Source organism: Astatotilapia calliptera, chromosome 3 (assembly GCF_964374335.1).
Source record: "Astatotilapia calliptera chromosome 3, fAstCal68.1, whole genome shotgun sequence".
Taxonomy (NCBI): Eukaryota; Metazoa; Chordata; class Actinopteri; order Cichliformes; family Cichlidae; genus Astatotilapia; species Astatotilapia calliptera.
Window position 1 is genome coordinate 13,718,365 of NC_137424.1, and position 14,860 is coordinate 13,733,224.

Below are 14,860 nucleotides of genomic sequence, written 5' to 3' on the forward strand. Positions count from 1 at the left end.
CTGTGCCCTGGAGCGGCTTAATTTTTTTGAAATCGCAATGGCACACTGCCCAGACGACTCTGACTCAGACATGGAACTTACCTCGTTACCTATGTGCCAGATAGTTGAAAATGTGACTCCTAGCCTTAGCCAACAAGTGGTGGAGTTAAGAACTGAGGTGAATAAGCTTAGTGATTGTTTACGTGACTCACTGAACACGCAAAGCTGGAGCCTCCTGTGTATGCTGGGGACGGAAAAGTGCAACCTGAGGACTGGTTAAATGCAGTTGGCACATACAAAGCCTCATTGAACCTAACTGATGGGCAATTGCTAAACGAACTGCCACACTTTCTTGCAAAAGAGCCCGGGAAATGGTTCAAGGCACTGAGCTCCCACATCACATCATGGGCTCAATTCTGTCAACTGTTTAAGACAGTTTTTCTGCCCTCCGACAACCAAGAACGCATCCTGAGAGGAATTTTGGATCGTGTTAAGGCTCAGGACGAGCCGCTCCCAACCTTTGTCGCCCACATGTTGAGTGAGTTTGACAAACTGAAGAGCCCCCCACCTGAAAAAGACAGAATTGACCTAATTAGTAAACATGCTCTCGAAAAATACAGAGTTGCCCTGTATGGCGCTAATGTCACTTCTGTAATGGACCTGCTGCTACGCGCTCATGAGCTTCACTCAGTGCTTGGACCACAAAGACCACAGCCTGCTTTATGTAGCAAAGACAACTATAAGCCTGAACCTTACTGCTTCAAATGCTCTCAGCCAGGGTTCACTACACGCACCTGCCCAAACTGTAACACCCAACCTCATTTGCCACAACGAGCCTCGAACACCGCTAGGCATGGCCCAGTACAGCCATTGCCAGCACCTGGCCCCTCTGACCCTGGCCATGAAAAGGTGGAATTAAGCAGCACCACATCCCAGCCACAATACAGGCAGTCGGGAAACTACGGGGGGGGGGAGGAAATTTCACAGAGGCCAACCTTCCCCCAGTTACTAACGGAGCCTCACACGCCCGATTCACTACAGGGTGGACACAGTCTTGGACACTTGGAAGACAATTTTTCACAAGTCCACTGGAATACCCGACTAAGAACGAAAGTGAACATCAATGCTTCATCTGTGGATGCTACCCTCGACACGGGTGCTTCCCTCTCGGCTGTACGAACAGATCTCATTCAAGTAAATGACTCTTACCCTAGAAACACAAGTGAGTGGAACGGTCCTGCAGTTAACCTCGCCAATAATGCTCCCTGTATCCCTGTTGGTGTTTTTTGGCTCAATATTGGATTCATGAACAAGAACTTTTACCAGCGTTTTGCCATAATACCAGATTTGTCCTCTCCTTTCATTCTGGGAATGGATTTTATGGCAAGAGCTTCTGTTTCTATTCACATTCCCACTAGAACCGTCTACGTTGAGGACATCCCCTGCCCACTTGCAGACAATGACGAGGACCTTCAAAATGATTACTCACATTCACCTGGAACACTGATGTCTTTGGACTTGGTTCGCTCAGACTTAACAGCCAAATTGTCTGAAGCAAGTCTCTCAGAGAACAACAAGGATGCTTTACTAAATCTGCTCAGCAAGTTTAGCTCCTTGTTTGATGGTCAACTTGGTCGAACGGCTCTCACTGAGCACGCCATAGAGACTGGCAATGCAACACCTGTCAAACTCCCACCCTATCGCACGTCACCTGCTAAGAAACGTGTGATTGAAGAACAAGTGCAACAAATGTTGAAGGACAACATCATTGAACCTTCCACAAGCCCTTGGGCAGCTCCTGTAGTCATTGTAAATAGAGCGGCCACGGAACCAAGGTTTTGTTTGGACTTTCGAGGGCTTAACCAAGTTACCCGAAAAGACTCTTATCCCCTGCCTCGTGTAGATGAGTCTTTGGACTTTCTGGCAAGAGGAAAGTTTGTCTTGACATTGGACTTAGCGCGAGGCTATTGGCAGGTTGCTGTAGCAGAGGACTCGAAGCCTAAAACTGCCTTCATCTCTCACTGCGGTCTCTTCCAGTTTCGGGTGGTGCCCTTTGGGCTCTGCAACGCACCTGCAACTTTTCAGAGACTCATGAACTCTGTGCTTGCTGGCCTCATTTACAAAACGTGCGCAGTCTACCTGGATGACATTGTTATCGCCTCACCTACCTTTGAACAGCACTTAGTGGATCTTGAGGAGGTGCTGGGTAGACTCCAGGCTGCTGGCTTGTCATTGAAGCTCAAAAAGTGCCAATTCTGCCTCGATGAATTCACCTTTCTCGTGTACCGCATCACATCATCAGGTGTTAAGCCCGATCCGGACAAAGTAAAGGCGGTTAAGGAGTTTGATACCCCAACCTCAGTGAAACACGTCCGTCAGTTCCTTGGCTTGACTGGCTATTATCGACGCTTCATTCAGAATTATGCCCGCCTTGCCGAACCTCTTCACGCCATCACCAGAAAGGACAATGCTTTCCACTGGGATGACAGCTGTCGAAGGGCCATGGACACTTTGAAGGATCAAGTCACATCAGCCCCGATCCTGTCATTTCCAGACTTCAACCGTCCCTTTTCCATTCACGCCGATGCATGTGACATTGGTCTTGGGGCAGTGTTGATGCAAAAGGATGACAAGGGTCGTGAGTACGTTGTGGCTTTTGCTAGTCGCTCCCTTCACAAAGCTGAACTCCCCTACTGCACTTCAGAGAAGGAGTGCCTCGCTGTGATATGGGCTCTGGAACACTTCCGCCCATATGTTGAAGGTGTTCATGTTACTATCTTCACTGACCACAACAGTCTCAGGTGGCTCATGTCTCGTCAAAACCCAACGGGCCGACTCGCCCGCTGGTCACTTCGTTTGCAGGACTTTGATTTCACAATAGTGCACAAACCTGGTGCACAGAACAAAGTTCCAGACGCACTGTCACGCAACCCTTTGCCTCTGACCTGTGACAGGCCGACTGATCTTTTACCAGATCATGCTGTTATGGGCAGCCTGGACATTCGTACTCTGCCCCCCGTCATTCTGGCTGACCGTTCACAATTCAGACAGCTGCAGTTAGACGATCATGTCACAGGTCCACTCCTCAGAGACATTGAAGCAGACTCTCTGAACAGCTCGGACAATGCCACCTTGTTACAGTATGCTGTGTATGACTCTCTTTTGTATCACAGAGAACCCAAGTCCACATGTGCTTTGCACCCTTTGAAAGAGCTGAAACTGTTTGCCCCTACTTCTATGAGAGGCACCTTGCTGGACTATTACCATGACCACCCCACAGCAGGTCACTTGGGTGTTTCTAAGACATTGGCTAGACTGCGTTTTAGGTTTTTCTGGCCCAAAATAGCAGCTGATGTGAAACGCTATGTGATTTCATGCTCAGTGTGCCAACTCACCAAGCCAAGTCAGAAAAAAGCAGCCGGTCTTATGGTTCCCATTGTCCCCCAGAAACCCTGGGAGTATGTGGGTGTGGATTTTGTTGGGCCACTTCCCCGCACCCCCACTGGTAATGCTTATTTGATCGTGTTTGTTGACTATTTGACTAAATGGGTTGAAGCCAGTGCTGTCAAAGAAGCTATATCTCAGGTAGCAGCTGGTAAATTCGTCACTGACATTTTTGCTAGGCATGGTACACCCACTTACCTCATTTCTGACAGAGGGTCTCCTTTTGTGAGTGAGCTTTTTGAACATGTTGTTTCTACCTTCGGCTCGGTGCACAGACTCACTACGGCATATCACCCTCAGACAAGTGCTACTGAACGCGTCAACCGGACTCTGAAAACTGCAATCCGCGCTTATGTAGGTGATAAGCACACATCATGGGACAAGTTTCTCCCTCAGATTTGCTTTGCTCTGCGCACCGCCCCCCATGAAAGTACAGGTATGACTCCTGCCATGATGCTTTATGGTCGTGAGTTAGACACCCCGCTTGACCTTATCATTCAGCCTTCTACAGCAGGTGTTGATGAACTGGGTGTGCCTTACCCTGAGACTCTGAGAGCCTCCCTGCAGGAAGCTCACGACCACGCCAAAGCAGCTTTGGACTATAGCCATGACAGACAAAAACATTACTATGTCTTGAGACATCGACATGCCACGTTTCGTGTTGGTGACCTTGTGAGAGTTAAGACGCACCCCAGCGGCGGGGAGTCTCTGGCTGGCTGGAGCGGCATCTAATAACCAACTCGCAAAACAAAATAAAAACAACACAACAAACAGATATTATGATACAGACTTATAATCTGCACCGATGTTTTTTCTAAATTCTATAAAGCGAGCGCAAGGGCCCTCGGTGCGCCTGCGAGCTGCTGAAGTCAAAGTAAACTTTATTGTCATCTCCGCTACAGACAGTCCAGCATATAGAGAGACGAAACGACGAGGCTGCAGTTACAGCGGTGCAAGTAAACAAACAAATATAAGAAGAGTAAGAAAATAAATCTACACTTTAGGACTCGGGGTAAAGGATCAATAACAATTTAAATTTATAATTTACAGTTTGATGATTTAAAGTCTCACACAACCCGTCAAAAGGGGCGGGGCCGGCTGCTTCCAAGTAGAGCACATTTCATTTATAATGATGTAAATCCAAGCCCATCATGGATTCACGATCTGAATCCTGGGTTGTGTGAAATCCCAGAAATCAACCTTAGACAAAGTGAATCTGTGAACTAAGGTGTAGGTCTGTTAGGTTAATTGTGCTGATCCTCGGGTTGGGGGATTTGTGTTTGTACTGCAGCGTAAAATTCAAACCAATGGAAGATGGACAACAAAAGTTCAAAGCTCAATGCTCAGGTTAGAAAAAAGAGAAAAGATGCAGGTAAGCAGACGTGTGATTGGATAATGGCAGCTCATCCTGAACCAATCAGACTAAACTCCAAACAATACATTATGTTACAGATTTTAATATTAATTAGTCATTGTTAGGCAGCACGGTGGCACGGTGGTTAGCACTGTTGCCGCACAGCAAGAAGGTCCTGAGTTCAATTCCAACATCAGGCCGGGGTCTTTCTGTGTGGAGTTTGCATGTTCTCCCCGTGTTTGTGTGGGTTCCCTCCGGGTACTCCGGCTTCCTCCCACCGTCCAAAGACATGCAACTTGTGGGGATAGGTTAATTGATAAATCCAAATTGCCACTAGGTGTGAATGTGAGTGTGAATGGTTGTCTGTCCCTGTGTGTTGGCCCTGCGACTGACTGGCGACCTGTCCAGGGTGTACCCCGCCTCTCGCCCTATGACAGCTGGGATAGGCTCCAGCGCCCCCCGCGACCCTGAAAAGGATAAGCGGAAGCGAATGGATGGATGGATGGATGGATAGTCATTGTTACTTGTTGATTTGTCCTTTTCTCATTGTGTGACGAATTATGACGACTGTTTGGTAGCTGTTATTGTCTCTCTCTCTCTCTCTTCATGTGTGTTTCTCTGGTGAAACAATAGTTTTGTGTTAATGTTAGGGCTGCACGATTTTGCATAAATTGAGAATCACGATTTTTTGGCTTAGAATTGAAATCATGATTCTCTCATAACAATAAATACACATAAAACAACAAATGTCTCACATTTTGTTGTTGCAGCAAAATGTTGTCCTGCTTGAAATTCCGTCTCCACCGTTGCTCGACGCTGCGTGTACAGAGCAGGTAGTGCAACAATAGAAAAATAGTTGCGGGACGGCACTGTGTAGCTTTTGTCTAGGGTGTTGATCGTTTTCCTAAATCCCTCGTTTTGCACAGTGTTGATGGAGCCATATCTTTGGTCAGGTGATAAGTGATAGCCTCCGTAATGTCTTTGTGCCTGCGGGAGTTCGACGTGTATAGGGAAGCGCTGTATAAGGTTCCCGTTATTGATGTTTGGGTGGTTGACCGGGACGGATTTTCTCCTGTCACTTTCTCGTCATCCCTGACGTGCTCTCCGTTGTTTTTTCCCTGCTAATTTTAGCATCACACGGCACAGCTTCTGTATCACGTGGTATAAGGCTCCGCCCTTGTCATTTGTTGAGCAGGAAGAGTGAGCGCTTGTTTTCATGCAGAGTACGTCCCGGATCAAAATGTGAAGTTTTACAAATCACCACTTCTTTAGTTAATATCATTTCAGTCTCAGACAATCTCGTTTCTCTTACAGAGGTTGAATGCACCTTCTGCAGATGGCGGTACCACACAGTGTGCGTGGACGTCCCCTGCACAGAAGGCAACTACAAATGCTGTGAATGCTAAATAAAGAGAAACAAATGATCCCTGTTGTCTTTGCTTGATGATTGGTTTGAGTCTTGACAATCCACATTGCTGGCGTTGCATCTTTCAATGCCAGCAATGGCAGGTATCAGTGCTCAAACCTTTTGTGTTTGTTTCCAACAAGTTGCCCACCTCGGGAAACAAAAATGTGTTCTTTTACTTGTCAGATGAACATATGAGCCACTTTGACTCTTCAGTGCAGTGTGGAGCCTAACAAAGATCTGTTTTGTGTCCCAGCTGATCAGCAGGAGGAGGAGAGTCTGACGGAGCAGCAGAGGAACATTTTCAGCTACTTGGACTCAGCTCAGCCACTACAGAGGAAACAATGAGCTCAACACAGAAGGTGACAGACAGAGCAGGACCATATGACCAAAGATATTTATCACCATATACATTTGAACATTTGCCATAACGATGTAGCTGACGATAGAATTGACACCAGACAAAATACTTTACAGCTGCACAACTTTATTAAAAACCCATCAATGTATTTTCACTGAAACAAGCAGCTGTTGTTTATGTGCATTAAAGTTATATAAAAATGTAACAGTGCAAATGCAAATTCCTCGCTGACAGTTTAACCAAAAGGCGTTTCCAGTGGAAACTGGCCGACACATCCTGAGCATAACCATGTATAATATCCACTAAACTTCAGAAGAGGTTATACAGTCGTGGCCAAAAGGTTTGAGAATTGCATAAATATTGGAACCTGGAGAAGTTGCTGCTTAAGTTTTTATAATAGCATTTTGTCTGCACTCCAGAATGTTATGAGGAGTGATCAGATGAACTGCATCATCCTTCTTTGCCATGAAAACGAACTTAATCCCCAAAAAGCCTTACCACTGCATTTCATTGCTGTCATCAAAGGACCTGCTGAGACCATTTCAGTGATCGTCTTCTTAACTCAGGTGAGAATGTTGGCGAGCACGAGGCTGGAGATCAGATTCAGGTTCTGCAGCTTTAAAGTCATCAAAGACCGCTAAGGCCGAAGTGCGAGGCTCGTAGGCTCGTGAAATGGGATGTCTAGCCTCCGTCGCGCTGCCCAGGTTGCCTAGCAACCATGATACTAACAGCTGGAAACGTTTCATACAGCTTTGTTTGACAGAAATGAAGGAGAACATATTTAGTTCATTTGTTTCTACATGAGCTCTGTGTGATTTGATGAGTATCTGAGGCTGAGACCACAGGACTGTGAAACATGATTGTTGGGCTTCATTTCTGTGCTGAACAGTCGTTTAAGATTAGCTGTAAATAACAATTAGCTGATGTTGTTCATGAGACTAAAGTCATCTCACTGTGGTAATGTAAATATAATATGGCCAATATTATAGTTATTATATTAATCACTTCACTCACAGACAAGTATCTGTGACAGTGTGTATACAGATGTATCATATATAAGAGACAAATATTGTTCGTTTAATATGTTGGTACTAAATTTGTTGGTACTAAATTTGGCTCAATGCTTACATATATGTGTAAAAAGCAAATGTAGGAGCTGTGATAACTGTGTCTGATAGAATGAAGAGTAGGCTGATATATGAAATATTCCTTTATTGGGTGAGAAAATCAGACCATGAAAAAAAAAAAACAGACCATTTCTGTGCTGCTGGCTCTTCCTCCTCCTCTTCCTCACACACTGCTGAGTTTGTCCTGGTGGATCATCAGGGCTGCAAAGCCTCACAGATGATGTGCAGCAGTGGGTCCCTCAGTCTGTCCTCACTCTGGACACTTGCAGTCGTCACACATGGAAATCAAATGTGTGATAAGCTGCAGGATTCAAACACAAGTGTAACTTATAAACACATGTTCATACTTTTATTCCACAATCAGAGAGAAAGAAACAGAGAGAGAGTGCAGGACAGACAGACGGGTGACAGTCTCAGGTGTACACACTGCTACACAACAGCACCAGAGAAGCAGGATTTAGTGTTTGTGTTATTAAGAGTGTAAACAAGAAGAGTTCCAGATGGTGCAGTGGACACATGTGTGACTGCTGTGATTAAAGCATCTTTCTTTCAGCTTAACGAGTGAACCGTCAGCTCATTCAAACACACGTTAAAGTGCGTTTGGCTCGACACCACCGAACAGAGGCAGCAATGTAACGTAGCTAACATTAACAGTGCAGTGAATCCTGCTTGTGCCGTGATGTTCAGGACTGCAAACCGAGCAGCATCACTGACTTTCAGCTTGTTGTGTTTGTGGATATATGACTGACTTTAATTATCCACAAAATCATCACATTGTCTGTCAGATTAAGGTCGACTATTGAACGGCGTATATTTTAAAGGCTTTAAAACCAAGTTAACGCTGAAAGTACAAACATCACTAATGTCACATAACTCTGCCGACAAGGCATAGCTATGGCTATGAAATGCTCTTTGTGTATCACTTCTTCATTATGAAAGATGTCATTAATGCACTAGTAATGTCTCATCTGGAGTATTGTTCAATCATTTGGTCAGCAGCTAATAAGACAGATCTTAACAGACTTCAGTTAGTCCAGAATAAGGCGTCCAGATTAGTGTGAAGATGTTCATACTATACTAATATTGATAAAATGCATAATAACCTTTCTTGGCTTCCTGTACAGGCTAAAATATTCTATGGCTTACTTGTAGTTCTAAAGAAAGCAATTCTGTTAAACACACCACATTTATTCTGCTCAGCTGCAGTATCCAGATGAAATACATCATCATATTACACAGTTTTCAACAAGCTGCAATTTAGTAAATGCTCGAGTTAAAAGTAACGTTTTGTAAAACTGTTACATTTAGAGCAACTTTTAAGTGGAATAAGTTGCCTTAAAAAATTAGAGAATTATTCAAAACTTCAATGAACACTTAAAAGCCGATTTACAGAGCTTTTAGTTGTTGTAAATATTGTAAGACATGATTTGTTTTTGAAATTTGTGTAATGTGCCTCAATGTTATTGATATTATTATTATTATTATTATTATTGATTGCTTATATTTGAACAATTATGAAACCTCACTGTGGATGTAAGAGTGAAATTATGTGGATATCTTGAATCCACTTTATTGTGTAATATTTTATGTGAGTATTTGACGGAAGACGAGCAACATCTGTTGTGGAAGCTAACGGGGTTCCTTTAGAATAAACAAACATAGGATTTATTATCACTGAATAATTCTGTATAAATCTATACAAATTATAGAAATATGTAATAGGAAACAACAAAATAATCTAAATTATAAAACTGTGTGTGTGTGTGTGTGTGTGTGCATGATTTTAGTGTTTGAACAGTCATGAATTATCTTTAACAGCAGGTTGGATGTAATGTGTTAGAACTACCAGCAGGTGGGGATAAGAGACCTTTAAGGTGTTTGGTGCCATGCTCCACCTTCAGGTTTAAAACTAGTGTTAATGGAGTTTGAAGGTTGAGTTTGTTCCACGACTGCATTTCACTCACTGCCTCTGTTTGTATCTCTGTCACTGCAGGACCAACATGGAGCCAGAAGTCAACGCTCTCAGGAGGCCGACAAACCTCACAGAAGAAAGGGAGAGAAAAAACACACCTGTGACGAGTGTGGGAAGGGTTTTACTGTGAGGGCTAAACTAAAACGGCATCAGGTCATCCACACTGGAGAGAGACTGTTCAACTGTGACTTGTGTGGAAAGTCTTTTTCCTTGAAGGGTTCCCTAAAAAAACACCAACTCATCCACAGTGGAGTTAAAGCGTACAGCTGTGATCAGTGTGGCAGAGCTTTTACTCAAAGTAGCAGCTTACAGAAGCATCTAGTTACCCACTCTGGAATTAAGCCATACAGCTGTGACGAGTGTGGGATGGAGTTTACTCTGAAGGCTTCACTAAAACGGCATCAGGTCATCCACACTGGAGAGAGACCGTTCAGCTGTGACTTGTGTGGAAAGTCTTTTTCCTTGGAGGAGTACCTAAAAAAACACCAACTCATCCACAGTGGAGTTAAAGCGTACAGCTGTGATCAGTGTGGCAGAGCTTTTACTTGCAGTAGCAGCTTACAGAGGCATCTAGTTACCCACTCTGGAATTAAGGCATACAGCTGTGATCAGTGTGGCAGAGCTTTTACTCACAGTAGCAGCTTACAGAGTCATCTAGTTACCCACTCTGGAATTAAGGCATACAGCTGTGACATCTGTGGAAAAACTTTCAGCCAGAGAGGGAGCCGAAATACACACCTACGCATTCACACCAGACATGATGTGTACTGCTGTGAACAGTGTGGCAAAGAGTTTACAACAGACGCACACTTACAACGACACTTGTTTACCCACACTGAGGAGAGACCTTATCGATGTGACCTGTGTGAGAAGACTTTTAAAGCTCCACATGACCTGAGACGACACCAACAGATCCACACCAGAAAGAGACTCTACAAGTGCAGCTTCTGTGAGGTATGTATTTATATTGTTATCTTGTCATTTTAGCCTGACTGTTTGGAACAACTCTGCTCATTAAACTGTGTTAGCATGTTAGCAATTCTACTGCATGGAAAAGCAGCTCTGAGTGATTATTCAGATTTTCCTTTCAGTTATGATTTTAGTATTACTGTAGTATTATGGTGGTAGTATTGTAGTTATTGCAGCCCAGTAAACTGAGTGTGTTAACTGAAACAGTCAAATGTAGTTGGACGTCTGCAGAGATGCTCTTTATTTCAGGCGACGTTCAGGATACAAATGTTGAAGGACTGACTTACACTGTCTTCGTGTCTTTGTTTAGAAGCAGAGCGACACAGATGGATCCAGTTCTCAACCCTGTCATCACTGTGGTGGTGGGAAAGACTTTCATTGTGACCTCTGTGGAAAAACTTTCAGTCAGCAAAAGACCCTAAAAGTACATCAACGTAGACACACTGGAGACAAACTGAAATACTGCAAAGAATGTGGGAGAAGCTTCACCACATCACATCGCTTAAAACAACATGAACTGATTCACAGTGGGGTTAAAAAGCACCTCTGTGATCAGTGTGGGTCATCCTTCACCACTGCAAGTCAGCTTAAATCACACAAACGAGTCCACACAGGAGAGAAACCACACAAGTGCAGACACTGTGAGAGAAGCTTCTCACATTCAGGTCATCGTAACATTCATGAATGTGCACACACGGAAGGAAACTACAGCTGTGACCAGTGTGACAAGAGCTTCAGGAATCTCAGTTCATACTCTGCACACAAACGATCCCACGTTACTAATAAACTGTTTCACTGTTACCAATGTGCCCAAACATTTACCTCATTGTCTTCTCTGTGCAAACATCAGCGCGATCACTCAGGGCTGAAATCACTCCCATCACTGGATCACAGTGAATCTGAAGACACAGAAAGATCCTCTGGTTTCTGTGTCAGACTCAAAAAGCTTGAGATCAGGCTCCACAGAGTTCAGATAGAATCATTTAAACTTGTGTTGAACTGAACTGGTTGCTGGGCTGAACTTCTACATAATACAGATCTACATGGGATCTTCTTTTCTGTGTTTTACTGAGTCAGTTTTGTCCTTTTTTCTCTGTCCTGGTTTTGCTCGTCTGTAAATGATTGAAACTCAGTTAAATAGTTCATTGCTCTCCAGCAAAACGTTTTGGAAACTCATGTTTAACCTTTAAAACTCTGACATGTTTTAGCACACAAGGCTTCATCGGGGAGTTCACTCATGATTGGACCATGAGAACAAAGGTTTTTAGTTCTTTCAAAGAGAGTCTTGGAGATGTTTGATGTTTCTGTTTTTCTGAAACCACCTGAAAGAAAAACAATTTTTCTTGCTTCATGTAGTGTGGAAGTTTTTAATGTTTCTTCATCTGTGATGTTCTTGAATGTGTTCACATGAAGATGGTACAAATAAACTGTCCTTTCAGCTTTAGCTCCTAATTTATTCATTATTTATGGATGTAGCACAGCAGCCGTCTCTTGATTAACACATGGAGGGCTCGGGATCTGATGGTGTCGTCTCCCTAATTTGCCCACTCAGTAAATCTCACTCATGGCCAAGAAATTGAAATAAACCTTGTTTCCCTGCTGGATAGTGATCCACTGTAACTCTGCTCCTCCTTCCTGTTTAGGATTTCTGTGGCTGAAGTAAAATTCCCTCCATCCATCACTTATCCCAGCAAGGTTAAAGTTTTCTCTTCAGTTATTGTTCTTTCTGCTGCTTGGTTTGATGGATCTGAGAGCTTTTGTTTTTATTATTGTTATTATAATTATCATTAATATTTTACTCTCTAGAAGCTTTAAAATAGTGTTTGTGTTTGAAAAAATTGATTTAAGAATTGAACAGAAACATCTGTCCTTCTGAAAATCGCCCAAAGGCACGGAGACAAAGTCAAAGGATGCAACCTGTAACTTTCTCTTCCTTCATGTCAGGACCATCATCCATGATTTATATAAAATGCATATAGTAACAGTAGCACTTTAGTTTGGACTTCATGATTTCTGTAACTGGAAAATATTATTTTGTTTAAAGACAGAAGTGACCGCATAGTTGCAACATCAAAGGGAAATATTAATTAATTAGCATCAAGTATATTTGTTGCTTAAGCGTTTGCACTATAACTTAAGTAGGATTATAACTTTTAAGGAAGGAAAGATTTCAGATATTTAGTTCACTGTTTCAGTTATTTTATATGAAATTAAAACATTCACGTTGGTCAAATATGATGCTCTAAATCAAATAAAAGTTTGAAAATAAATGATGTATTTTTAAATGCTGCAACAAATGTTCACAAAAAGTAACTATAATTAAAACCAGTTAAACAAAATCAAATGTTTGAATCATGCTTAACCAAATGCCAGGCTGGAGAGCTGAACCTAAAGTATACGTAGAAAGATTTCAACATCTGAGCAGTTTTTAATGTTTTTATCACATATAAATGTCACAGCAGTGGGTCCTGGCCCAAAGCTTTGTGTTTTTGGTTTTCTTTGACTCTTGTTTTTCTTGGTTTTTGTTCTTCTTATTTATCAGGCTCTCAGTAATCTTAGTTCTCCCTCCCTCAGTGTTCATTTCAGCCTGTGTTTAGTTTCTGTTCCCGTGTCCCACGTTTCATCGTTTCATGTCGAGTCAGCCCTGTCTCTCTGTTTCCTGTGTCTCCCCAGTCAGCCCTGCCTCCCTCGGGCACTCATGTGTGATACAGAGTAATAAACCTGACTACATTTGCTACACTCTCTTTATTACCTGTTACTTTAAAATTCATACACTGATTATGTCTGCCCATCTCTCTAATGTGAAGGTCAAAGGTCAACATCCCGGTGACATAAGAATAATCCCAAAGGGGCAAAGGCAGCGGTTAATTTAGCACATTTAGCATTAAGGGTACAGCAAGGATATACTTTTACTTATTGTGGCAGGGATGTGGTCTCTGGCCTGCTGCGGTGGAGGCTGGTGGCGGGACGTTGGACGGCACAGGTGAGGGTGATGGAGCTCATGACTCTCCCCTTTATAGTGACGGAGGAGACTGGCGTGGAGGAAGCCGAGGAGAGAGAGCTGGTTTCTGGCTACAAAGACAGCGTCAAACCAGAAAAGATTGCTCGTGGTCAAATGTCAAAGGAGCTTGCAAGGAAAAGCGTCTGGACTTCTTTAAGTTACTTGAAGACGTTTCACCTCTCATCCGAGAAGCTTCTTCAGTTCTAAGGTCAAATGGTGGAGAGTCCCAGATATAAACCTAGTGGGAGTATCCCCCCCCAGACGGACAAAAGGACCCCCTGATGATCCTCTAATCGCCTGAGCCAAGGTGTGAAAATGGGTGTGGGCCCCAATCAGCCAGAGTTTCGGGTGGGTTCATTGTGAAACCTGGCCCCACCTTATCATGCGAATTCCTGAGATCAGATGGCCCAGGATGTGAGTGGGCGTTAAGGCGTCTGGGAAGGGATCTCAAAACTGGATTATTGATGGCAGACAGTTGGTGTCGTAAACCCCCGCCTCTGTTCAAAGATGGTCGCTCACAGAGGACATAGATGGCTTCTTTCACTCCTCTTTCAAACCATCTGTCCTCTCTGCCCAAAATGTGAACATTGGCATCCTCGAAAGAGTGTCCTTTATCCTTAAGATGCAGATGGACTGCTGAGTCTTGTCCTGTGGAGGTGGCTCTTCTATGTTGTGCCATGCGCTTGTGAAGTGGCTGTTTGGTCTCTCCAATGTAGAGGTCTGGGCATTCCTCGCTGCACTGTACAGCATACACCACATTGTTAAGTTTGTGTTTTGGCGTTTTGTCTTTCGGGTGAACCAGTTTGTGTCTGAGTGTGTTGCTGGGTCTGAAATACACCGGGATGTCATGCTTGGAGAAAACTCTCCTGAGTTTTTCTGATACACCGCTACATAGGGGATGACAATGTTGTTGCGTCTGTCCTTCTTATCCTCCCTCGCTGGTGTCTGGTCTTCTTTTCTGTGCCTCTTTGCTGACTTTAAAGTCAGCAAAGAGGCTCCTTTGACTACGATGACCTGGATGACTGAGAACCTTCACAGACACTTGTGGTCAAATAATGTGTCAATCACCTGTGAATCAAACTGTGTGTGGCTCAGTTCATGTAACAGTGTTGTTTAGTATATCTTCACTTGTCTCACTCTCCTTCTGTTCTGTCCATCAGGACGATCCTCAGCGCTTACACAGATCCTCCATCGATGTTGTAACTGTTGGCATGATGACATTGTATATAATTTGGATTATTTCTTTAT

The 14,860-nt window shown here is 43.5% G+C and overlaps 3 protein-coding genes and 1 long non-coding RNA gene across 4 annotated transcripts in view; 2 read left to right on the forward strand and 2 right to left on the reverse strand.

Moving 5' to 3' along the window:
- Window positions 1-6,748, forward strand: part of LOC113017655 (uncharacterized) — an 81,434-nt gene extending 74,686 nt beyond the window's left edge. The window contains exon 8 of the mRNA XM_080299683.1: window positions 6,439-6,748. Coding sequence (XP_080155809.1) covers window positions 6,439-6,465 — 27 coding nt within the window. The 3' untranslated portion in view covers window positions 6,466-6,748. The remainder of the gene's footprint in view (window positions 1-6,438) is intronic.
- LOC145425217 (uncharacterized) overlaps window positions 1-14,860 on the reverse strand; it is a 300,454-nt gene that overhangs the window by 152,345 nt on the left and 133,249 nt on the right. The window lies entirely within an intron of this gene.
- The window catches only part of LOC113011591 (uncharacterized), a 207,167-nt gene that overhangs the window by 133,789 nt on the left and 58,518 nt on the right, over window positions 1-14,860 (reverse strand). The window lies entirely within an intron of this gene.
- On the forward strand, window positions 6,406-12,055 carry LOC145425158 (uncharacterized). Its single transcript, XM_080298123.1, has 3 exons — window positions 6,406-6,544; window positions 9,664-10,596; window positions 10,922-12,055. Exons 1-3 carry the CDS (start codon window positions 6,527-6,529, stop codon window positions 11,612-11,614), a joined length of 1,644 nt encoding a protein of 547 aa, XP_080154249.1. The 5' UTR covers window positions 6,406-6,526; the 3' UTR covers window positions 11,615-12,055.

Coding starts and splice junctions, on each gene's coding strand:
- LOC145425158 (XM_080298123.1), top strand. Junction 10,597..10,921: donor ACAAGTGCAGCTTCTGTGAG/GTATGTATTTAT, acceptor GTCTTTGTTTAG/AAGCAGAGCGACACAGATGG.